The sequence below is a fragment of the Battus philenor genome, unplaced genomic scaffold (genome assembly GCF_028537555.1).
Source record: "Battus philenor isolate CCGP_79_NKW_IND1 unplaced genomic scaffold, ilBatPhil1.0.hap1 SCAF_1, whole genome shotgun sequence".
Classification (NCBI taxonomy): domain Eukaryota; kingdom Metazoa; phylum Arthropoda; class Insecta; order Lepidoptera; family Papilionidae; genus Battus; species Battus philenor.
The window spans coordinates 236,788-263,359 of record NW_027181661.1 but is presented as its reverse complement, the minus strand read 5'-3'; the positions used below and the strand labels follow the sequence as shown (position 1 = coordinate 263,359).

The following is a 26,572-nucleotide window of genomic DNA, read 5'->3' as shown; positions in this document are numbered from 1 at the left end:
TTATCTAGCCATTACTTTGACAATACAATTGTTAGAGTTTAATCTCGTCTCTTTACATTAATTTATATATCCTTTACAGAACCAAGCTGCACCAGTTTACATACCAGATGCGAGCCTGCTTTGCCGCATGAGGTTTCTTCAATGGTGAGTGTTTTAATTTACATATACATCTATCATTTGTGTATCCTTACAACTGTCTCCTGGACTAAAGGAAAAGAGATTACGAGAGATTTATATAAGTAAAGATTTTCGTTATGTGTTTTTAAATTTGATAGAAACTAAAATCTAGTTGTTCCAAAAGCGATATGATCTGAAAACAGTTTTTTTTGGCTCCAAAAACAATATTTAGTGGTTAGAACAATCCGTTCCCTGATTAGATGAACCGACGATATAGCCAAGGTCACGGGATGTTTCTAGATGCGAACACGTTATCCTGGCTATCCATGTGAGAGGCCTATTCCTTAAACATAATTGTCGATTATAAACCATTTACAATGTAATAGAACAGTTTAAAAGTTGCTAATATGTATAGAGCTTAGAGAAAGGTATAAAAAACTATCTATATACTTGATAATAGCTAACACTACCTTGAGTAGATCACTGAAGTGACGGTGGGCGGTGATATCCCGCTCGCGGAACCGATGTTAGGGCTGAAAGGTTCCCTTGTATCGACCACGAGGTGGTAGACGGGGCGTGAGTATGCCCCTTCTAGAAAGACCGATGACTTAGTTATGGTCGGGGAGGCCGAGGCGCTGCAGTGGGCGTCCATTGGCAGAAAAGAAGAAAAAGGAGAAGTACTATTTTTCTTATATTCACTTAATATTAGTACATATTCAATCTAATTTATGTACACTTGATTGAAAGAAACACAGTATTAACTAATATTAAGGTAGATATTTTGATGAGGGACCTAATTCACGTACATTATGCAATCTTCAAAACAACAATTACTTCTTGTAAATTTACATTACTTTTTAAAACATGAATGAAAGAAATGAATGTATACGAGTGTACTCAATAGGTACTTTTACATTGTTATTCACTGATAGATTTTTTTGTTTGTGGCCAACATACGAGGTTTATATAAACAACTGGTTATTTATGGTGCTAGCTACCCTACACTTGATTTCATTTTTGTTATTGATTGCATTATGTAATGTTTAACATATTGATATAACGGTAAAATAATTGCAAGATTTATATTTAATTTTTTCTTTTATATATCTTATTTAAATGTCGCATATTAATGATATGTGAAGATTGAATAACGTTCACGTCTAATTGACAACTTATTGTTTATGTCTGCCAAACTCGTATAAATACTTTTTGAGGACAGATTTTGTTTAACATTTTTTTTTAAATTTTTAATTTTCTTAGTGTTCAGAATCATGAACAAGTTAAGATTGCATTACATTATTTGCACATTATTCCGCTGTTCTGCCTTCATATTTTTAGACAATTAGTTAGTTTTAACTCTATATAAAATTCAATCAATGATGTCGTCTATCTGTCAGTTCAGTAAATATATAACAAATACATTTCAAAGTTTAAAATCTAAAATCTTGCATTTAGTAAATATTTTTTTTATATTAATTAATGATTAAGATAAATAAAAATATAATAATGATTGGCTCACGTGTAATATATTATTTTTTGCGGGGATAGCGAACAAAAGTAAATCTAGTTCGTAGTTTCAGCCATCAGACGCATACTGCAAGGCAAGGCCGGTAATATAAAATCGCCACGAATGATAGCCGCGTTGGCAATCACAGTGTGGTATTATGGTATGTGAAGACGCTGCTGTTCATCCTCTGGAAACTTGAATGTTCATTAACTTTATGAATTTGCTCATAAAGTGTGATTATATAAGATCGTATCCCGGAAATTATGCCTGTGACGAAAGTCTCCATCTTGCTCGGTTCCAACTGCTCAGTATGCTTATTCATTGTAGTTATTATTATTTTAATATTAATTTATTCAAAAAATATTACACATTAAATTATCACAAGTAAAGTAACATTGAAAATACAGTTCAATTTAAAATGTTTCTTAAATCTACAGCATGTATTACGTAATAATGAAAAGACAAACATGTTATTAAATATTATACTTTAATTATATTACAAACAAATATAAACAACTACATCCTGTAATTAATACTATGTTCTGATACTTTTTGTGTGACAAGGCATTTAAATATATAATAAAGAATTATCAAAGACTTCAATTGGTGATGAAACAGCTGATAGTTCATAATATTCGCCTACTTGACGCGACATTAAAAATAAACTACTTACAACATTATATATAAAATAAAAATATTGTGACAGTAAGAGAAAACATCTGGCTTACTACTTTAGACACCAGCTTTTGATTTGAAAATGTTTGCTCCGCCGCGCTATCTTCTTCAAGGCAGTATGCTTAAAAATAGTAAATTAAATATCTATCATGAATACAGTGAATTAAGATAGTTTCGAATGACAGTAAGAGACACGAAATATGACAGCAATTGTTCATCTTTTATCTAATAAGAACTGCACATTCGTCAGATAGAAGAGCGTACCCGAGCGTTCCCGAGCGTACCCGAGCGATCCCGAGCGTACCCGAGCGTACCCAAACGTTCCCGAGCGTACCTGAGCGTACCCGAGCGTTCCCGAGCGTACCCGAGCGTTCCCGAGCGTACCCGACATATGTCTGATAACGGTGCCCACGCAGGATTGCGTTCATGGCGCATCGAGGCAAACGATACGGAACCTGCTGACCAATTATTTTTTTATTATCATTAGGATATATATTAGCATCTATGCTTTTGTTTTTACATTTACGTTTAATATTTCCGTACATTTTTTTTGGTCACGTTTTACGTTTCGTGCAAGAGGTCGCGCACCCACATCTCTAGTCTATATTGCCGCCTCCAGGTTGTAGGGTAGTGTCTGTGCGGTGGCTGCCTCGCTCTTTAGCCCCTAAACCTCCTGTATAACCCAAAGAACTCAAAAAGGTTCATAAAAGAGGTTTAGCAGGAAAATATTTTACCCAAATATCATGTACCAAATTTTTTAAACCAATGTAGCAGTTGAGTTGCAATATTGGGCTCAGGCGGTTCTCTTGATTTCGAATTGACTCATGAGCGATCTGGCCTTCCTGTGGAGTTTCAAAGCTTGTTGGTTTTTGGTTTGGTTTTGCCTCCAAGGGCATTTAAGCCACGATATTTTGTTTGAAAACAATTGTTGCGCATTCGAATTTAAATCCGCGTAGTGCGGGTCACGAATATACGCGTGGTCGCGCCCCGGTCTCCTTGTGAGAACGTCCGTTTCGTAGCAAATTTTTTACGCGGTTTACCTCAGCTTACAAACTCGCTAAAATACTCAAACTCGAATCGCGAGGAGCACAGTTTCATGAAAACCAAAACGAAATCGGCAAAATTTGGATTTTTTAAGGGAAAAAAAAAACCACGTACGGTGTATCAGCAGTTGTAGAAAGACGCGTGCGGCTCCAAAAAAAAAACCAGCCGTGTAACGGCAACTGTGAAAGTGTTTCCCGACTAATCCCGGACATACAATGAAAATTCTTGACTTGAAATGGCGAAACTGTGATACAAAATCTGTAGGAAAGTACTAAAAAATTGTGTGGAAAATCTCGAATAGAGCCCAAATTAAATATAAACTCAAAATTAACATCAAAAATAAGTATCCAGGGTGGTGTGACCTGTGGTACTCTGTAAATTAACGCTTTTTCAGTCAATTTCAGTAAAAAGTGCGGCCAGAGGACTCAAAAAGCATCATCCGCCGCAGCTAACAGGCTGGGCTGACAACCACACCTGGAGGGGAAGGCACTAGGAGTTGGAAACTCGTAGCTACCTGAGACCCTATAGCTTAAGTTAAGTTAGGTTTATAAATTGATATATTTTTTATGATTTCGACCACCAAAAACACTAGTAAAAGTTGTTGGATTCTGCTCCTATTACCCATAGGGTATTTTTTAACAACCGCCTGTGATATCTCATTACTTAAAACCAAAAATATTTAAAAACCAGTGAGCTAAAAAATGAAATCAAAACACGCAAGTTAAGGTCAGTTGAAAATAAAATCACTGTATCTCCGCAATCGCACTTTCGATTCTTCTTCTGACCATCATCAGAATATAATTACAGGAGGGCATCAGCAACAGGTCTGCGATCGGAGGGACCGCCGAGATCCGACCAGGGAGGAGTCAGGGGTTAAAAATAGGAACAGTTTAATAAACCGTGTAACTCCTGATTCCAGCTTCGGGTCTTGGTTTTTCGGCAAGGCTGCAGAACATCGAGCGCTACAACTCCGAAGATCAGGGGGTGGTTGAAGATGAGCACAGTGGGGAACGGGATCTTGAAGGTGGGAAGAGGCTGGTGAGCAGTGGACCCGGGTGAGTGTAGTGGTACTCGAAGCACGTGCCTGACCTTGACGGAACATACAACATGTCATCTTCCTTTATTAAGAGTACAACATCGGCCTGCGCCATTAGGTTAGTTTTATTTCGTCTGAAATTTCATTCGGTTAGTTATTTAGAATAATATTTAAGAGTCAGTATCGTGGCGTTCTTCTATAGATTTATATCAATTTCACGAAGTCAGCTGTTTGTAACAATGATTCTGGCTGTTTGTAAAAGAACCAAATTCTTTGATGAGATGGTCAATAACAAATAGCGCCACTAGTTTTTACATCACGGTATGGTTTTCCATCCCTACGACTTATATGAGCATATGGTTTTGTTTGAAATATAAACACTGCAAGCGCAAACCTCACAGCATCATCAGCAATCACTGCACCTGCGACACTTCGCATAGGTCACCGGCTTACGCACAACACAACCAAACACTACTCTCCACGCCCCAGCACCCGTTTTAGAAAGCGGCTGCCCACTCCCTAACCGCGAACAGCGTGGGCGAATCGTGGTTGGATCCGGATCCCTCCTCGGCTCGCCTGTGGTCCACGCTGCCATCCCATGCCATACACATATCATCAATACATCAAATACATAGCTTTACACGGGTAGAGCGCTTTGCTACGTGCGAACGTATTCAGGCAACTGGTATGCGCCCTACCAAGTTTTATTTTTTAATTTTTAAGTTCACGAACTCTCGCGCTCCGTGAACTGGGCTCCTATAAAGCTGTAAAAGCCTTCTGGCTAACAGAACTAAGGCACAAGAGGCTTGGCACAAAAGGACACAGTGCCTGTCTTCAGATTTGTGATATCGCAATGTACTGACCAGTTGTTGCTGAAATTGCATTGTTGTTGTTATAAAACGCAAGGCTTTCGTTATCAAGGGCGACTACTACTACTACTACTAATTCAGGCATAATGGGATGATAACTAAAAAAGAATTGAGAGCCTATATTGTGTATGTATAGACGCGGTGTGGGTAGGATCTACATTGGAACGTCGCGGGAAATCGCTGAATGCAGCACGCGACCCGTAACCATAGCAATCTTTTAGGCAGACCTATACCCAGTGGTCGACCATCAGCCGATATTATGTATACCTGCACATATGAGCGCTAGAGTACTACATACAATTTGTACTAGGTGATGAGTGAGGCAATTTGGACGCATCTCGGTGATCACGGTCGCAATCATAGTTTGCTCCGCCACGGACCATGGTTCACTTACTAATACGTATACAAGATGTTTTCCTTTTCAGGCGTCAAGAGCGATCTCCGTAGTATTGACACGTAACATATAAGCCCATGGATTCACCGTCCATTGCTTTATAGGGAGACGGACCTAGTGCGGTGCACGCGGTTGATGACCCGCGTATTAAGTATAGGGGGATCTCATTGCAATATATTGGCTTTCACCTTCACCGTCCCAACACCTCGTCCTACCAAAAAACTTTTATTAATCCTAGCAATTATGCTTTAGAAACCCGTTTCAGAACATAACTGATGCTCGCTCTTGTCCTCTTTTATATCTCTCGCTTCTTCCTTCACTGCATGCAAATAGTTAAAGATAATTTATGAAGATTAAATTCATTTATTCATCATAAACTTCTGACAAAACTCTTATTTATATTTATATTTACTTTATATTTACTTTATTGGAGATAGACAGTAACAAAAGGCAGTAAGAAAGTACAAACTTAGAAGCTTAGAAATATAAAATTAGTTACAGTTGTTACCTTATAACTGTTTCACCGAGAACATATAATGATTTATAGTCAAACAATTAAAAAACAAATAAAAACATTACTAAACAGGGATCATGTAAACTTATTATTAATTAATTTTTATAATCAATTTTATTTTTGACTTTACTTTGTTTCACAAAGCGTTAGTTGTGGAGAAGCAGAAAGAAACTCCAAAACAACACACCATTTAATAAAGTTTAGTACTCATTTATACACAAATTTGCTCAACTTTTTTTGGTAAACTGTTACGTTTTTTATTATCTTAAAATTTTTTTTTTCCAATTCATTCGTTCTATTCAAATTGATTCGGTAAAAGAATAATGGAAGAACATATAAAAAAATAATAGTAAACCGCAATTAAGACGAGTGAATTTCCAAATCGCTGTCAGTCGTAGCAATTAAGAAATAAACTTGGTCACAGGTACTTCAATGAACACCCGTGCGTTGCAACTGCAGCCGTCGTATCGGCAGTTTCTACGTTTAGTTCCGCTCGTGTGCGTCGCTGAGATCATGGTCGCGACGATTATGTGTATATTCCTCGTTGCGCTCATTGGTCAAGCGATGCCCGGGCACGTCGCCGTGTCAATACACTGTGCGAGGAGCCTCCTCAAGATTCTTTATGTAATTTTGCTCGTGTGCGTCGCTGAGATCATGACCGTAGTGAGGACGTGTATATTCCTCGTTGCGCTCATTGGTCAAGCGATGCCCGGGCACGTCGCCGTGTCAATACACCGTGCGAGGAGCCTCCTCAAGATTCTTTATGTAATTTTGCTCGTGTGCGTCGCTGAGATCATGACCGTAGTGAGGACGTGTATATTCCTCGTTGCGCTCATTGGTCAAGCGATGCCCGGGCACGTCGCCGTGTCAATACACCGTGCGAGGAGCCTCCTCAAGATTCTTCATGTAGTTTCGCTCGTGTGCGTCGCTGAGATCATGACCGTAGTGAGGACGTGTATATTCCTCGTTGCGCTCATTGGTCAAGCGATGCCCGGGCACGTCACCGTGACAATACACCGTGCGGGGAGCCTCCTCAAGATTCTTCATGTAATTCTGCTCGTGTGTGTCGCTCAGATCATGACCGTACCGTGGATGTGTATATTCCTCGTTGCGCTCATTGGTCAAGCGATGCCCGGGCACGACTCCGAAGTAATACAAGAAGCAGCGCTTCGTCAAGATTTTTCATGTAGTTTCGCTCGTGTGCGTCGCTGAGATCATGACCGTAGTGAGGACGTGTATATTCCTCGTTGCGCTCATTGGTCAAGCGATGCCCGGGCACGTCACCGTGACAATACACCGTGCGGGGAGCCTCCTCAAGATTCTTCATGTAATTCTGCTCGTGTGTGTCGCTCAGATCATGACCGTACCGTGGATGTGTATATTCCTCGTTGCGCTCATTGGTCAAGCGGTGCCCGGGCACGACTCCGAAGTAATACAAGAAGCAGCGCTTCGTCAAGATTCTTCATGTAGTTTCGCTCGTGTGCGTCGCTGAGATCATGACCGTAGTGAGGACGTGTATATTCCTCGTTGCGCTCATTGGTCAAGCGATGCCCGGGCACGTCACCGTGACAATACACCGTGCGGGGAGCCTCCTCAAGATTCTTCATGTAATTCTGCTCGTGTGTGTCGCTCAGATCATGACCGTACCGTGGATGTGTATATTCCTCGTTGCGCTCATTGGTCAAGCGGTGCCCGGGCACGACTCCGAAGTAATACAAGAAGCAGCGCTTCGTCAAGATTCTTCATGTAGTTTCGCTCGTGTGCGTCGCTGAGATCATGACCGTAGTGAGGACGTGTATATTCCTCGTTGCGCTCATTGGTCAAGCGATGCCCGGGCACGTCACCGTGACAATACACCGTGCGGGGAGCCTCCTCAAGATTCTTCATGTAATTCTGCTCGTGTGTGTCGCTCAGATCATGACCGTACCGTGGATGTGTATATTCCTCGTTGCGCTCATTGGTCAAGCGATGCCCGGGCACGACTCCGAAGTAATACAAGAAGCAGCGCTTCGTCAAGATTCTTCATGTAATTTTGCTCGTGTGTGTCGCTCAGATCATGCCCTTACCGTGGATGTGCATATTCCTCGTTGCGCTTATTGGTCAAGCGATGCCCGGGCACGTCGCCGTGACAAGACACCGTGCGGGGAGCCTCCTCAAGATTCTTTATGTAATTTTGCTCGTGTGTGTCGCTCAGATCATGACCGTACCGTGGATGTGTATATTCCTCGTTGCGCTCATTGGTCAAGCGATGCCCGGGCACGACTCCGAAGTAATACAAGAAGCAGCGCTTCGTCAAGATTCTTCATGTAGTTTCGCTCGTGTGCGTCGCTGAGATCATGACCGTAGTGAGGACGTGTATATTCCTCGTTGCGCTCATTGGTCAAGCGATGCCCGGGCACGTCACCGTGACAATACACCGTGCGGGGAGCCTCCTCAAGATTCTTCATGTAATTCTGCTCGTGTGTGTCGCTCAGATCATGACCGTACCGTGGATGTGTATATTCCTCGTTGCGCTCATTGGTCAAGCGATGCCCGGACACGACTCCGAAGTATTACAAGAAGCAGCGCTTCGTCAAGATTCTTCATGTAGTTTCGCTCGTGTGCGTCGTTAAGCTCACGTGTGCTGACGATATGTACCTCGTCGCGCTCATGTGCCTAGCGATGATCATGAGCGACATAACGTCTTTCCATCTTTAAAACAGGATGCAACTGTGCCCACCGCCACCGCTGGGGCCTCGGCAATTCGGGATCATCGCTCCGAAGATACTGGAGCTTCAGCGTAAACACCACAAATAAGCGGCATAATGTTATCGTAATTTTTTTATTTAACCCTGTGTAATGCCATTTTGTTATAAAAAAATTAATCATTTATTTATTTATTTAGGTACACCAGGAGTACACATAAATATAAAATAAGTGGCATAATGTTATCGTAATTTTTTTATGTAACCCTGTGTAATTCCATTTTGTTATAAAAAAATTAATCATTTATTTATTTATTTAGGTACACCAGGAGTACACATAAATATAAAATAAGTGGCATAATGTTATCGTAATTTTTTTATGTAACCCTGTGTAATTCCATTTTGTTATAAAAAAATTAATCATTTATTTATTTATTTAGGTACACCAGGAGTACACATAAATATAAAATAAGTGGCATAATGTTATCGTAATTTTTTTATTTAACCCTATGTAATGTCATTTGTTATGAAAAAATTAATCATTTATTTATTTATTTAGGTACACCAGGAGTACACATAAATATAAAATAAGTGGCATAATGTTATCGTAATTTTTTATGTAACCCTGTGTAATTCCATTTTGTTATAAAAAAATTAATCATTTATTTATTTATTTAGATACACCAGGAGTACACATAATAATAAAATGTTATTAAAAGAAGATTTACGTGTTTATTTATGTACGGTCACTTTTCTTTTCAGTGAAAACTTTTGGCTTGCGACTTTAGACACAAAAAGAGTTCTTAATTTGAAAATGTTTCCTCCGGAGCGCAATCATTTTCAAGACTGTGTGCTTAAAAGTAATCATTTATTCAATTTAATTTTTCATTTTAGGATTTCTGATTGGCCATAATTCTAATTTTAAGAAATAAAATTAATATATGTATATGTACAATATAAATTTGTATATACATTTATAGCATATTTAAACAGATCTAGCTCACAATAAATTCTCGTAATATAATAAGGGTGGAGGATAAGTTGGCTAAACACAGTAGTTGTATAAACTGCGGAGGTAACAGTTTTCATTTTATATTATTGCAATAACGAATTCTACTCAGTGACGCTGATGTATTGAAAAAATTTGCAACTTAAACAGTAACTGATATTAACTCTCTAATGCCGATGTTAATTATTTAGAATAATACGCAAAATCTGAAAATTTTATCTATTAATTTCTGTGTTTACTTTGTAATTCATTTTATTTTATTTTTATTGATTTGTTATAAAGTGAAACTATTAATGTTATACACATATGATTTTATGATTAACTTATATCTCGAATCCTATGAGTTTGTAAATTAACCTTATTAGTAAATTAAATGTTAATAAATGTTTTTGTTCTCATTGGCTGGTAGAACATCCACGTTTTATTTTAGGTTTAAGTGTACATTGATAGAAAACAATTAAAATAAACCAGCAATACAAATAAATCTGATCGCTTAATTAGAACACAGCCCATAGAACAACCCACGAGTGGGACACCCAGCCGTTACTGCCGTGTACCCGTACTCGTCTGTACTTATACACTTATCAAGCACTTAATTTCAAAATTACATGAGTAATAATTGTAAACTTTGAAGTTAAGTATGCATTAATAGAAATCAAATAAGTTAAACAATCAATACAAATAAATCTAACCTCTTAATTAGAACACAGCCCATAGAACAATCCCACGAGTGGGACACCCAGCCGTTACTGCCGGTGTACCCGTACTCGTCTGTACTTATACACTAATCAAGCACTTAATTTCAAAATTACATGAGTAATAATTGTAAACTTTGAAGTTAAGTATGCATTAATAGAAATCAAATAAGTTAAACAATCAATACAAATAAATCTAACCTCTTAATTAGAACACAGCCCATAGAACAATCCCACGAGTGGGACACCCAGCCGTTACTGCCGGTGTACCCGTACTCGTCTGTACTTATACACTAATCAAGCACTTAATTTCAAAATTACATGAGTAATAATTGTAAACTTTGAAGTTAAGTATGCATTAATAGAAATCAAATAAGTTAAACAATCAATACAAATAAATCTAACCTCTTAATTAGAACACAGCCCATAGAACAATCCCACGAGTGGGACACCCAGCCGTTACTGCCGGTGTACCCGTACTCGTCTGTACTTATACACTAATCAAGCACTTAATTTCAAAATTACATGAGTAATAATTGTAAACTTTGAAGTTAAGTATACATTAATAGAAATCAAATAAGTTAAACAATCAATACAAATAAATCTAACCTCTTAATTAGAACACAGCCCATAGAACAATCCCACGAGTGGGACACCCAGCCGTTACTGCCGGTGTACCCGTACTCGTCTGTACTTATACACTTATCAAGCACTTAATTTCAAAATTACATGAGTAATAATTGTAAACTTTGAAGTTAAGTATACATTAATAGAAATCAAATAAGTTAAACAATCAATACAAATAAATCTAACCTCTTAATTAGAACACAGCCCATAGAACAATCCCACGAGTGGGACACCCAGCCGTTACTGCCGGTGTACCCGTACTCGTCTGTACTTATACACTAATCAAGCACTTAATTTCAAAATTACATGAGTAATAATTGTAAACTTTGAAGTTAAGTATGCATTAATAGAAATCAAATAAGTTAAACAATCAATACAAATAAATCTAACCTCTTAATTAGAACACAGCCCATAGAACAATCCCACGAGTGGGACACCCAGCCGTTACTGCCGGTGTACCCGTACTCGTCTGTACTTATACACTAATCAAGCACTTAATTTCAAAATTACATGAGTAATAATTGTAAACTTTGAAGTTAAGTATGCATTAATAGAAATCAAATAAGTTAAACAATCAATACAAATAAATCTAACCTCTTAATTAGAACACAGCCCATAGAACAATCCCACGAGTGGGACACCCAGCCGTTACTGCCGGTGTACCCGTACTCGTCTGTACTTATACACTTATCAAGCACTTAATTTCAAAATTACATGAGTAATAATTGTAAATTTTGATGTTAAGTGTACGCATAACAGAAAACTAACAGAAAGAAAATAACAGAAAACAAAATAGATAAATAATTAATACGAGTATGAAGAAATCTGATCACTTAATTAATACATAGCCGACAGAATGACCACACGAGTAGGAAGCTGCCGGTACTAGTCCGCTCCTTCTTCAAGCTCGGCTGCTCTACAAGAAACACTTGCCCTACTTGAGTACTTCACTGAGGCGGCTGTGTAAATTTTTAATAAATACAAAATTACGAAGCCTATTTACAGCTCCATCATCTATCTTTTTGTTACTAATACTAATTATTTTTTCGCATGTCTGTTTGTTCTGTGAATCCCCTGAAACAACGGGTAGTTTTTTATGGCATTTCTTTTAAATTATACAAACTAACGATGTATTAATACAGAAAATTTACAAGTTTTGTTCGAGTAATTATTTATGTCAAGCACTGCGAGAGTGACTGCGGTGCATTTCCCTATATTTGCAAAGGAAACCACATGTAAAATTATTTCTGGTGCCAGATAAAAATGAAAGTCAAAGTTTGTCAAGCGTATTAGCTTTAAATAACTAATTGAAATTTAATTATTTATTGCATTTTCATTAATTTAGTTTATTCTATGTTTAATTCTATCCTTTTTGGTTTTGAAAGACGTCATAAGTTTGACAGCCAAGTACAGATGTTTAAGTTTTCTCTGTGGTTCTTACTCGGTAAAGAAGTGGGTTGTTTGTATAATTTTTTCGCAATATGAACAGTAAGATGTGTATTACAAAAACTTACCCGACCTCCTCGAAGTTGAAGCCGCAGGCCTGGGTCGGCCTCTTCACCTTTAAATTCTTCTAATTTTGTTTGTGATCTGGTAGTGGCATTTTGTTTTTTAATATAATTCAATTAAAGTATTGCAATAGATTCCAATAGCTTTGCATAAGATCATTATTATAAAATTGTTAACTTTTTAGTATTAGCAAATTAGACATTTTGAATCACCCATTATGTAATGCAAGGTGTTCAGTTGCGCACAAGATTGCTTTATTATTAATTTATAACAATGATTTCGTATTATTTATTAAAGTCTGTAACATACTTATATAAACGATGATTTATGTTAATATTATTAGTTTGCATTAAGATTTAAAAAAAGGAAAAAAACAATAGATAATTCCTCACAAAAATTACTTGTTTTATTTAAATGTTTGAAATATGATAATTACCTGGGTTTCGTGGAAGATTTTTCGGTACTTTTAGTCAGGCCCTTATCATCTGGCATGATCCCTTTGGTCAGGTGATGAATATGCAAATGTATAGCTGTGGAAACAAAATTTGCTCGTTTTATTCAATACCAATATAATGATGCTCTCTATGTTCGGTAGTGGAAATCCCATGGCTCGAACGAGGATGATGAAAAGAAATAGCAAACTCTACAGATCAAAGATTGAATCGCTGTAAAGTGCCACCACTACATTAATTAATGAGACAACAAATAGTATTGTACAACATACATCATATTCTCTAGTAATAAACAAAAGATCTCAGACTTCTGTTTCCTCCACTGGGCCCATGTGGTAGACTAAAATGTATAGCCCTCTATTCACCAATATATAATCATAAATTAATTTGCTTTCTTTTCATGCAGTCAGGTGAGGTCAGGTTACTGCTAACAATATTTTTAAGATCTGCTTCGTATATACATAATTTTGGAGATAATGGGTGGGGTGTCATTTTAGTAAATTCTATAATTTAAAATGATTACATGATAGTGAACATTAATTACAACTTATGTGTAGATATTGATCTAAGTACCACTCAACAGTGGTGATCTTGAAAGGTTTGTAAAAAATCCCATTAGTGCATATAAGGATGGATGTTACAAGATAAATTATATGTGATTATTGGAAAACTCACCCTTCATTAACTTTGGCACAATACCAGTAACTGTGCAATGTACCTTCAGTGCTTTGGAAATGTAAGCACCCAGGATTGGGCTGGCCACACCAAGATCATATTCTGTCAGTTTGCCATGGGTGGGCAACGATGCTTTAAGAAATGAGAGCAGACTCCCTGGCAGAACCCCTGTACATAGATGTTTCAGATACAAAACACTTATCACACTCATAATAAAATTCATTTTAGCTTGCCAATTTCGGATCTGCAAACCAGATTTCTTGGAAGCCATATAAGCAATTAAAATCAATAGTGCCTAAAGTCACTAAATATGAATCAAAAGGTAAAATATGAGAAAATACCTACAAAAATGACTATGCTACTATTTACTAAGTTTGATATTACAATGCTAGCTATTTCAGGCTTTGTGCAGCTTCATTGAAATTGAGCTCATGGAAGCAAAAGTCTGCAAGTTAAAAACTACTCTGGCAGATTGAATTCACATAATTAGGGATTACACTTGTATAGGTGTATAGTGCAACACGGTGCTCTCCTGACCACACATGCATTAATGCGGTTGAGACGACTGCAATGTTGTAAGTATGTGAGTGACAAATGTGTAATGCTTAGGGCTCAATGAGTACCCAATGTGTGATACAAAAATTGTCTCTCTTTTCTACATATAAGGGGTTCAATACAAAATGGAAAAGCAAAAATCAGATGAGAGGGCAGTTAGTGGCTAACAATAGACAATAATCTCAAAAGTAATCAATGCGAGTGGCGTTGGCAGTGGAATTAACTTTCTAGTAATATTCAACAAACTGTGTGAAGTGACTAAATGTAAAAACTTAACCTTAATGGAACTATTCTAAAATATTAATGTTAAAGTCTCTCCATGCAAGTATTTATTTGGGTTCGATGACAAGACTTCATCCGTAACTACTCCAACCATCCCCTCGGGATGATGGAATATGATATAAACTTAAAAAATAATCAACCGCTTAACATTCACTAAAGTTTTTTAAATTAGTACGGGTAAAGTACCATAACAATGTTTCATTTTAACACAGTGGTCTGTTTTACATAATATATTATAAAAGTATTCACAACCAGCTCTACTTTTAATTCTTAGCTCCTCAAACATTGTATATTTGGGTGCAGATTGTTAGAAAGCTTATTTTTACCAATTAAGCCAGAGTTAAGCAAGTGTTTGTGTAGTAACTAATTAAAACTTAATGTACAGTACTAAATTTGAAAATAATAACATAGCAATATTGCTTCTAGTTGTTTTAAAAAATTAAGTAAATAAAACCTACTGGAACTCATAAAGTGTATATACATACATAATTGTAAGTGCCTATTATGTGAAATTTTTGGTACATGAACATAAATTGTTATTGCTACGGTGATTACAATTCCTACTTAACATGTTTTTGCGCTCATTAAACTCGGCTACTCTTGGAGTCTTTCCACCCTTCAGCCAAGCCAATACATGGATCTATACTGTTGACATATTGCCTTAGGTTGAAGAAAGACTTTCTTCTCATTACCCTCTCTCTCAGTATGTAGTTGTGGCTGTGGATATTTTGTTTGCATTAAAGCTTCACTTTACTAGCACGAAGTCGTTTATATAAATCATTAAACAGTAACAAACTATTTCAAATGTGAAATTCGAATTCACGGAGTGCACGCCGGAATATCAGCATCGAATACAATTATCGAAGATACAAATATATTACATGAACACAAGTACAAATTGCGAAATAAACTTATTGAAAATGAATATTCGGGGCTACCATTCACTCGTTAATAATTATAGAGTACTTCTATTAAACAAATACAAAAAGAAGTCGATTCAATCAAAACAAGTACCCTACAATTACGATATTACTAAAAGTGAAAATTATTACTTACTGTTAGATATTGCCCTATTATATGCTCGAACCTCAGCGGAAGATTGAAATACCACTAAGGCCGTCACTTGGACCAATGATGTAAACTCTTCTATATCCTTCTTGTATTCCTTTCCGTGCGATAGATGCGCCCTCATTTTATTATGATCTACCACACGAATGAGCGCGTATCCAGATTCATTTGCATATAATGCGTAAAATTTGCTCTGAAAATACAAATACGTGTCAAATATGATGTAAAACACATAAGATATTAACAAGAATATTTTATTTTACCATTTTAGTTTCACTTGGTAGTCAACCGAGGGAGAAGAACCAATAGACGAAGCACAGGACCGTAGACTATAATTTATTAGTTTTATGTTTAGTGATAAAAAAATTCGTCCAATGTAATCTAATTTTTTTTTCAAATATCAAAATTGTTTACTGAAATGCTCTCTTAATTGTAAAAAATCTTTAGAAAAAAATATTTTAACTCTTAGTAGTCTGATTTCCGAAAGTGATTTATTTTTTAATATTACTGTGTTTGCTCGAGCGTCTAGAGCGTCTAGAGGGAAAATTTTTTTTTTTTTAATTTCGTTAGAAAGAATATTATACAACAGTAAAATACGTACAGCCAAAAAATTAAAACTAGGTTATTAAGGGTTAATTTTCTATATAAAATAGCGATGGAATTTTTTGCAAAACTTATTAAGAGTTACACAAACATTAGATTTAATAGTTATTGATTTCACATAATAATGCGTACGGTCTCGAATAAAAAAGCCTCTTAATAAAATAGTAACTAAGCAATAAAAAATATAAAGTGATGTCTCAGGGAATAGCTTATAAATAAATTAGATTCCGATATAAAAATGCAACCGTTGATGACGATGGAAGGTGGGCCGTTAATATTGACGGGAGATTTATTCCGCTGTAAATAATGTATGAGCTGGATGTAAAATCTTCCAGGATAGACTAAGCATCGGGATTTACTTACGATGTATAAGAAAAAAAAGAAGCAAACATGGAGAGGAATATTAGTTCTACCACTAGAGTCATACGTATCAGGATTCTGATACGAATGTAAGGGTAAACTGGTGATGGAGGTACCTGAACCTACTCATCATGTAGTCAGAATCTAACAAGAATGTGGAAGAAGGAGACGGAGAAAATGATGAACGATTTAAAATGAAAGTAGTTCAACAATACAAAGTAATATTATTTCGTACTATTAAATGATAAGTTTTATATTGAAGTAGGGGGTGTCGATTTATTACTTTATCCGCTTTTGATGAGATCTATTGCTGCGTGGATTTTGTTTATGTTGTGTTCGCCAGTGTTATTGAATTCAATAGATTCTTTATTTACCTTCTAAAATTCTTTAGAATACAATTTGATTAATTTATTATGATGATATCGAGTTGTGTAATAATAAAATAATTATAAAATTTATATATAATTATTCTGCACGCCCCACAATTGTTTGGTACATTGTCAATTCTCGTGCCTACAATATGGAAATTCCCCTATTTTATTATTAGTGACATTCAGTATATAATCTATTACTTTTAGACAGAATTATAATTAAATTCATTTTGTGTAAAGCTTACTAAATGTCTACATTACAGTACGCGAATTCTGTTTTAAATTGTTTTGGTTACATTAGGCACCATGTAGTATTTAGTTTTGTGCTTGTAGTGAAATTTGTAAGGAAGTATGCTCGCATTATTTTTACGTACGTACTTCAAACTCAATACAGTTGTATATTTGAGCGATACAGCTAGTTTGTCAACCTAATTAAATAACATTGTCATCACATCATAGATGAAATTACAGCGCTCTGCATGATTAGAGGGAATATAGGTTATAATATTGGCTTAATAACGCTCATTGCTATATATTTACTCCTGGGTATTATAAAACTAAAGGTTTTAGATTGCTCACTTGCTTTTCATTGACACTCACGAGGAACCGGTAGCGATATTATTTTCATATTGATATATATTACGGTTTAAGCTATAAAGCAAGAAGGCAGATGATACTGAAGATTATATTAGATTAAAGAAATAATCTTGCTTCGTAAAATATAATTATAAAGGGTGTTTTGTGGCAGATTTGAATTTCTTAAAACAGTTATTCCAAAAAGTAATAAACGGTGCAGGGGGCGAATTATGCTATTAGAATCACTGACCAGATTTTTGAATTAAGATTTAGTAATCGTGTGAACATTGCGCGTTCGCCGCGGAGACATTTTTTTTTAACAGTGACGATCCTTAACCCTTAAATGCATAATGATGTAAAACTGTAACATACCACTTAAACGTATTTTACGTAAAACTGATGGAACGGAACGGTCAATATTCTCCCCCGCCTCGCCGCGCGCATGCCTAAGGCGCGGTACAATAGTTCCGGTAGCACTTTAACGAAATGAGTACTTCACTTGAAAGTAAATTCATAATATTGTTTATCTGCAACATAAGTTGTAGTAAATTCATTTTTCAATTTTTTTTAATTCATTTCATTCAATTTTTCCCTGAATTTTAGTGTACATATCTGCAAGATAAATATTTTTTTAAAGGTATAAATAAAAGTCATGCATGTAAGGGTTAAGTAACTACAAGTCGATATTTTTGATGTTCGTCGTAAATTTAATTCACATTTATATGAAATTTAGTTCCTGGGTGCAGATTACGCGCATCGCTTCAGTTATAAACACTACTAGGATCCGGTCGATCTTTAAAGACATTGAAGCGATTTAAAACCATTTTACGCGAATAATCCACGACTTACAACATGGAAAAGAGTAACTTCTTCGGAGACTTCCTTCATGAATTAAAAAAAATATCTGAAGCGGGGACTAGCCGGGCCAGTGTTTCGGAGCTGGTTAGGCTCAGTCGCTGGTCAAGGATCAGAAGTTCCATCACTTTCAAATTTAAATTGTTCTAGAATTCAAAGAAAGTGACTTTGTTTCATGTTTGAGCGTTTTGGCACTATAAATAGCATTTTTTTGGTGTGACGAGATTAATTTTCACTGCAAATAATCAATACTGCCGTTACATATCTACAAGAACCTGCAATCTTCGACTGAAATTTTAAAAACCATTGAAATGCATAGATGAAAGCTTGGTGTAACTTATCCACAAATAGGATGATTTTCAATAAAAATCTATTATGAATAAAAAAAAAAAAACAAGGATACTTCAGACGGAAAAACGACGGAAGAAGCAACTAAAAGTGTATCTCTATCTATAGCAATAAGCGTTATTCGACATTGGGTGTCCGACGATAGATATAGTAAATGAGTAATTTTAAAATCGGATGGTGTAGTGTGTGGATATGGAAGAAAAAATGTAATAAAGAAACAAGGACCCTTTTTGATGGAATTTAGTCGTGGGCATGTTAGACAAATGTCGAGGAAAGCAGTTCTTGAAAGTCTGATCGGAGTGCACTGATGCTTTAGTTTAATCTTGTAAAAAAATAAGTAAGAAAAGGACCAATATTTAGCCACTTCCGCACATGTAGTGGTAATCGTGCAATAAAATGCACCGCCTGCCAGCCCGCTCATAAATGCGTATGCGACAAACAATGCGAATCACAAAACCGCCACCGCCAAATTACTCAACACGTGTTTCACCCCTTCACGGGGCATCTTCAGGAGTTATATTACACCGATTAGTGCCAAACACAGTGTTTAAGTGGCTAAATATTGGTCCTTTTCTTACTCAGGATGGACTTCCGCGAGGTAACGCCTGTTTCCATTAAATATTGTAAAAAAATCGCAACATTTTTTTTATAAAATAATTAATATGGCTCCATATTTGTCCCTGCATGTTCAGTTGGGTTTTAGTGATACACAAAACGTAACAATTCTTTATTTATCAAATCATACAATTTTTCTTCTACATGCAATATGAGGTGAGCGGTCTTCTTCTCCAAGTGCTCTTCCGACTTGCGAAGCCAGCTAGAGCTTGGAAAATTCTTTTTATTCTTCTCGAGGATGCCAATATGGAGTAAGGATGAGGAAGCGCTCGCAAAAACTTAAATTTAAAATAAGAGTATCGTTTGGACTTCGTTGAAAGACATTAAGAGACTTACTTTTTTAATTAAACGTTAAGATGCAAACACATGAGCAAAAAAATTCTGAAATATTAGACTTAAAGGTAAAAACAAACTCATCAAATCATACCATGACCTAAACAGAAACTTATTGAACAAAAATGTATCCGTAGCATAGAAATTCCAGTCCAGTTGATCGACATGTCACCGAAGGACCTGGTCGTCTGCCGAACGCGGGCTCGGCGCGGCCCGGCGGCAACAATCGACGAGAATATGTCGCATACACAGCGTCACGCCTCTGAGCGCTACACACGGCACTCACGACTGGCACGCGCGACACATGCGGACAGAGGGAACACGTAGTTTTCAATCAGAGCGGACTCCTTAATGAAACAAACAGAAGCATTAACTTCTTAAAACATAAGGAAGTGAGGTGCATTGCATATACATACGAGTAATAACGTCCAAACTGAAACATCCAGGCTTCACAGTCAAGATGGAATGCTGTCGTATGTTTCAACGCGTGCGGAATTGATGGCCGGCATACGCGCCGTGGTAATGCGCACGCTGGCTGCGTTGTTGGCTGTGGGCGCACAAACGGTTTTTGTCAAAATAGCGCGCAACGGTTCTACAGATAAATGATTGAGAATTTTGAATTTGAAATTTTAACAAGAACGTGTGTTGTGTGCTCTGCTGTGTGTAATGCATGCGTGCATGCGTGCAATGCATGCTTGCGTGCAATGTTGCATAGCGTTGTCTTTGGCACAGCACGGTAAAAAGATTTGATTGAATTTAAAGTTAATAAAAGTTACCAGAGAGGACTAAGCTAAATAATCAAGTAGACAAACATGGACCCGCGATCTGTCTTGTGATTACGCTTCGTCAGTTTTAGTTTTATTGAGAAGTGACAATCCGAGCGGCCGCGCCGTCCCCGCGGGTCAGTCGCCGGCAGTGCCAGCCCCGAGCCGCCGGTCCGACCGACTCGCGGCGACGGCGTCCTCTCGGCTGGCCCCTGCCGTAGGATACCAATGCCGCAGCAGTCGCGGGGCGCCCAGGGGCACGCAGGCTTTGGAACCTTGTCGCGCTGTAGTGCACGGCGCGTATGGGAGCAACAGAGGTACGCGCTACCTTCCGCGCTCCATGATGAGCATCGAAGCCGCGGGGGTCACGGCACGGCTCCCGCGTCCAGGTGAGCTGCCGATGTACGGGTCACGCCCTGAAAAAAAATTAAGTCGTTATTTCAACTGTAATACACCCACTGCTGGACACAGGCCTTCCCTACGGATTTCCAATTTTTCCCATTTCCTTGTAGACCCACTTCAATGTAATTACGATGGCTGCAGTTCTCGCCGACACTCTACCTTTTTATCTGCTGCCGCTTCCAAAACGTGGATTAGTGCAACGTGTCGGGTGCAGTTCAAAACTCCTGAATACACAACCACATTTTTAAAACCTTCGTTTTTATCATAAACTCCGTCGCCGCGTGAACACTTCATCCACAAGCGAATTGATCCCTACTGCTAGCGCATCTAAAACAGGTGGCAGCGTCGGCTTCGAGCGGTCCGCGGTGGCAACGTCCTTGCGGCTGCCGCTGCCGCAGGATGCTGTGCGCAGCAGTCGCGGGGCGCCCAGGGGCACGCAGTCTTTTGAACTTTGTCGCGCTGCAGTGCGCGGCGCGTGTGGGAGCAACAGACGTACGCGCTACCTTCCGCGCTCCATGATGAGCATCGAAGCCGCGGGGGTCACGGCACGGCTCCCGCGTCCAGGTGAACTGTCGAGGTACGGGTCACGCCCTGCAGACCAAACTGCGCGGCAGGTCGTGCCGGCGGCCTACCGCGGCCTGCGTTGTCTTCCAACTGTGCCGTCATCAAAACACATACCCGACCAACGCGATCTCATATGGCGGCTTCCTCTAATAATGCTAGTATTGCCTACTACCGAACTTGCACTGCCGCCTACGTGACATTTGGAGATTCTGCTTTAGCGTTGGAGTTCTTTATGCGGCCCGCCAAGCATTTCTGAAGTTTTTTATTTCATCAAAAAAAAATTAAAATTTTTACTAGCCTGTCGTTTAAAAGGGTAGCTCGCCCCTGCACTGGGACCTCGTCCCGGGCCCGCTCGTCCACGGTAGTCAACTTTTACAGTACGCAACTTTACTTAATGATCCAAGCGCCTTGGACCCAGAGACGGAATTGTGAAAACATAGGCGCGACCGCTGGGCGTTTTCTTTATCATTCCGCATACCTTTCATAACTCTCCTGTCATCCTTCTCTGGAATTCCCATAATATCAGGGCTACAGTACAATTTGTTTACTTTAGTTATCTTTGTATCGATTGTGTTTGATTTGGATCTCGAAGCTTCATCGCCGCAATGAAAAGTCAAATGGGTGTCCAAAAAAGATACGATAGATTAGAAAGAGCTCTTTCGTGTACAAAGAGAGAAAAGAAAGAAGTCACGCGATAAACGACTGCGGTTGGGGATGATCCTCAAGGACGAACAACATTTCCGTTGCAAACGACAGATGAGCTGGTCAGGGTACAAGCCTGAAACATCCGGTCGCGCTGGTCGGGGATGTCAGAGTCCAGTTGGCGCAGCGAGCGACGAGCTCCCGCGCGGCTCCCTGCACGTGCCCGCGCGCGATCAGCCACGTTACATCTAGTGCCAATGCCGCGCTCGGGGTAACTTAACTAAAACTAACTTAGTTGGGGCTCGGTTTTTCTTTTTAATTTTTATTGCATTTTTTTTTATTTTTTTGCATTTTTATTTTTTCTTTTCCTTTGCTTTGTTTTTTTTTTCATTTTTTGTTTTTTTTTAATTTTTTTTTGTTTTTTTTATTTTTTGTTTTTTTTTTTTTAATTGTTCTTTCTTTTTACATTTAATTTTTTTTTTCCTTTTTTTGTTTAACTATTTTAATTTTATATGCCCTCTTTTAACAGCTTAAATTAAATAACAAAGTTTTATTTAAAAACTAAACTTGAATTTATACAAATCAATTAGGTAATTCACAAAAATTGTCAGTCTTTTTGTCAAACAGTAAGGAAACATTTACAATGCGAACAGAAACAGCGCAGTAGTGCGCGGTTGCAAGAGACCGCAATTGGAAACAGTTTGTTATTCATTTGAAGAAGCTTCGTGCTGCAGTAGAGGCGCCCGTGCCGCGGCCGTCCTCCGTGCCCCGTGCTCCGGGCGCGTCGCCGGCGCTGGACTGCTGGCGGTCTCTCCTTCTCCGGCAGTAACCGCACCAGAGACGTTCTCGAGCTGTTCACTGGCTGTGTTCACTTCTCGAGTGTTCACGGTGGCACCACGGGATCCGGTCGGGTGGAACCCCTTTGGGGGAAGCCCGGCCGGAGCCTACCCGCGGTAACTGCGGCTTGTCTGCACAAATGGAGACGATTCGGGGACAACATCTCATTGTTCGTCTTGCTCGGGTCGCACCTGCTCTTGCGAGAGATATGGCCTTCGCCAACTAGTTCTGTCTAGCGCTTATCTCCTTCATGCGTCCTGACGGTAGCAGCGTTCGTCAGTCATATGTTGACGCCCCGGGGGACGGACACGGAGGCGGTTCGGCGGGGGGATCTTCGTCTCGCTGGCTTCAAGCGACGCTCGCTGGGTTTGTGTGTGTTACAGAACTGTTTCCTAACTTAAGATACTTTGATAACAACGTTCCAAAATTTATATAAATTATGACAAACTTTCATTTTGACTTGCTGGGTCTCATAGCAACTGCAGCCTATAATATATTGATCTAAATTATTTCTTACTAACAATTCAAATACTGACAACTTTTTCTACAATCTTTAAAGGAATAACATTGCGTTTTTGTTCCCTCTGTATTACAACAAAACTCTTATACAAGCGACAAAGCTTTTCTTTTAAAAGGAACACGCTCTAGCATAACGTGGTTGATGTGCATACAATCGTTAGCAAAAGTGCCGTTGCAGTGCAAATGTTCAAATTCCAAAACCACGGAAGAGAAATTTCCTTTAACAGAAATTACCGTAGCGGGTCCACCGTTGCTCTTTACAGCGCCAGTAAAACTAAAAAACAGATCATCCGACACTGTCGCGCAATGTTTCAAACTTAAAGCAAAGACCACACACTCCGCGAGTGACGAACTTTTGACCAATATAAGTATTGTTGAACGCAGAGAGTCTGAGAACTGGGTTCCTCTGTTTGAAGGAACGCTGGGGTAGAAGATTTCAAACTTCAGTCTGAAGCAGTTTGTTAGTTATTAGTTAGAAAGTGACGCGGAGCAAGAGTTTATATATTGTCTATTGATCGCTTTTCAAAGTGTATCAAATCATTGCGGCGATGAGCAGTCGCAACAGCATACAGCACAGCGCATGCATCCACTTATATTCATTTACACATGCAAACTTTCTTCATCTGGTTTGTTACAGATATTGCGAGTGTAGCTCCAGCTTTCGTCTCTTTCTCCTGTATTCGATTCCAGGATTCGTATTGTCGTCCGGGCGGTGAATTATATTATATCATTAATCCAAGTGTAACTCAAGTTGGGAACTCCGAAGTTTCTACAATGACCGCGCCGGTCGCGGCAAACCGCCGCGCGTCTGCTAAGTTTTTTCCTGTTTTACTAACTAGGAAATGGTATCAGCCGAAACTACTCAACGTATTAACTTGTTTCAGATATCGGGGTAGCGGGAATCGGACGGCGCTGTGTTGGCATTTAGCCGAAAGTACCGACGGTACCTCGACAAACGAAACCAGTCGCAAAGACACATCAGGTGTCAGCTCGCGCACCTGCGATACTCTTTCAGCTCTGCTTCCGACTAAGTTGAGCTCTCATTGTCCCTTAGTCACTATTATTACCCTTGTATGTGGACAATGGTGCCCGGAGATAATTTTTTTACAGATTAAAAGCAATTGCTACGTGATTCAGAAAGTGGTGAAAAAGGCAAAGACTGATTTAAATTCTTACTTACGTGACCCCCGTAGCCACGATTACCCTTATATATTATTCTTCCCAAAAAAACAGGAAAGAATTTATGCTGACGCGTAGCCGGAATGCTGCCACTACTACCAGCATTATTCGAATAAGTCACAACATGAGATCGTACCAACCTAGGGTAGCAACCTTTTTAATCGACAGGCCAATAAAAATTTTAATTTTATTTCTGATGAAATAAAAAACTTCAGGTATGCTTGGCATTTTTTCCGCATAAAGAATTCCAACGCTAAAGCAGAACCTCCAAAAATCACGTAGGCGCAGTGCAAGTTCGGTAGTAGGCAATACTAGCATTATTAGAGTAAGCCGCCATATGAGATCGCTTCGGTCGGGTATGTGTTTTGATGACGGCACAGTTGGAAGCCAACGCAGGCCGCGGTAGGCCGCCGGCACGACCTGCCGCGCAGTTTGGTCTGCAGGGTGTGAACCGTACATCGGCAGCTCACCTGGACGCGGGAGCCGGGCCGTGACCCCCGCGGCTTCGATGCTCATCATGGAGCGAGGAAGGTAGCGCGTACGTCTGTTGCTCCCACACGCGCCGCGCACTGCCGCGCGACAAAGTTCAAAAGACTGCGTGCCCCCGGGCGCCCCGCGACTGCTGCGCACAGCATCCTACGGCAGCGGCAGCCGCAAGGACGTCGCCGCCGCGGACCGCTCGAAGCCGACGCTTCCACCTGTTTGAGATGCGCTAGCAGTAGGGATCAATTCGCTTGTGGATGAAGTGTTCACGCGGCGACGGAGTTTATGATAAAAACGAAGGTTTTAAAAATTTGGTTCTGTATTCAGGAGTTTTGAACTGCACCCGACACGTTGCACTAATCCACGTTTTGGAAGCGGCAGCAGATAAAAAGGTAGAGTGGCGGCGAGCACTGCAGCCATCGTAATTACATTGAAATGGGTCTACAAGGAAATAAAGTTCTCAAAAGTGCGAACAGAGCCGCCGCTAATGTTAAGATAAAGAAAGCAATGCCCCGGCGGTGACGAGCTCTATCTTATCACCTGCTTCGCGCATAATAACGTGGATTAGTGCAAAGCATCGCGCGCAGATCAAGACCCCCGTGTACACACCAATCTTTCTTTTGACCCTCGATGCCATCAGTAACGCCGTTACCGCGTAACAACAACAAAAGTGATCCGTGACGCGACGCGTGGACGACGCGCCCACGGATCACGGACATCGGACAACTGCGTGTCGTGGCCATTTGCCAATAAAAAAAAACTGACAGCCATCACAAAGCAATGGACAGTACCGAAAATAAATATTATTTACAATGCCATAGACAACACTTTACAATTCTTTTATAAAAAAACCTAAATTCATTACAAAAAAATTACATTTAAATGAATCTAGCTGAATTGTTACATCGCATTAGACTAATTTCAATCTTAAATGAAAATTTTGAGTCGTACGGAAGATAAAAAAAAAACCCGAGGCACCGTCGCGGTTGTTTTTTTTGCGAGCAGTTTCCTTTAATCTTCTTTTCAGCCGATAACGCGTTTAAAAAAACAAATGCCGTCCAAAAACATACTGCACAGATCGCATCTAGCGAGTTCCAACTTGTGGAGGCCCCCCCGCGTCGGGTCTACGGGCCCATGGTTGCAGCTGAAGAACCTTTTGGTCCCAACGGTCATCGTGTGCACTAGCTATGTGCGAGGCATATATCACCGCAATTTCAGTGACCTTGGGGTTGTATAGCGGAATCTACGGACATACATTTGGAACAGCGTGTCGCTACGTTGAACAGTGAATGAAAAGTCTAAACAGTTCGCAATTGTGACGTCATATTCAAAGAATAACAAGTTGTACTTTACCTCGACCCAGAGAGCGCACCGCAGCCAGTCCATGTGTTGTACTTACCTCCGGATCG

General features: G+C 39.2%; 1 protein-coding gene and 1 long non-coding RNA gene across 4 annotated transcripts; both read right to left on the bottom strand.

Annotated features, from left to right (window-relative positions):
• Positions 1 to 11,318: 11,318 nt before the first annotated feature.
• Positions 11,319 to 16,048, bottom strand: LOC137920665 (uncharacterized). 3 transcript variants are annotated; one of them, XM_068763893.1, is made up of 6 exons: positions 15,976 to 16,048; positions 15,701 to 15,905; positions 13,808 to 13,975; positions 13,117 to 13,210; positions 12,686 to 12,761; positions 11,319 to 12,245 (listed from the first exon to the last, which is right to left on the bottom strand). In XM_068763893.1, the coding sequence occupies exons 1-6, from the start codon at positions 15,976 to 15,978 to the stop codon at positions 12,210 to 12,212; spliced, it is 582 nt and encodes a 193-aa protein (XP_068619994.1). In that variant the 5' UTR covers positions 15,979 to 16,048; the 3' UTR covers positions 11,319 to 12,209. The 3 variants fall into 3 exon arrangements, with proteins under 3 accessions (XP_068619994.1, XP_068619993.1, XP_068619995.1); XM_068763892.1 differs by having other exon boundaries at positions 11,319 to 12,234; XM_068763894.1 differs by lacking the exon at positions 13,808 to 13,975 and having other exon boundaries at positions 11,319 to 12,234.
• Positions 16,049 to 19,782: 3,734 nt separating this feature from the next.
• LOC137918608 (uncharacterized) lies at positions 19,783 to 21,296 on the bottom strand. The gene is made up of 3 exons (XR_011106705.1): positions 20,866 to 21,296; positions 20,190 to 20,320; positions 19,783 to 20,061 (listed from the first exon to the last, which is right to left on the bottom strand). It is a non-coding gene; the product is annotated as an uncharacterized lncRNA (long non-coding RNA).
• Between the last annotated feature and the right edge of the window lie 5,276 nt (positions 21,297 to 26,572).

Coding starts and splice junctions, on each gene's coding strand:
- LOC137920665 (XM_068763892.1), bottom strand. Junction 13,211..13,807: donor TGTGCCAAAGTTAATGAAGG/GTGAGTTTTCCA, acceptor TTGTTTCCACAG/CTATACATTTGCATATTCAT. Junction 12,762..13,116: donor AAATCTTCCACGAAACCCAG/GTAATTATCATA, acceptor TGCCACTACCAG/ATCACAAACAAAATTAGAAG.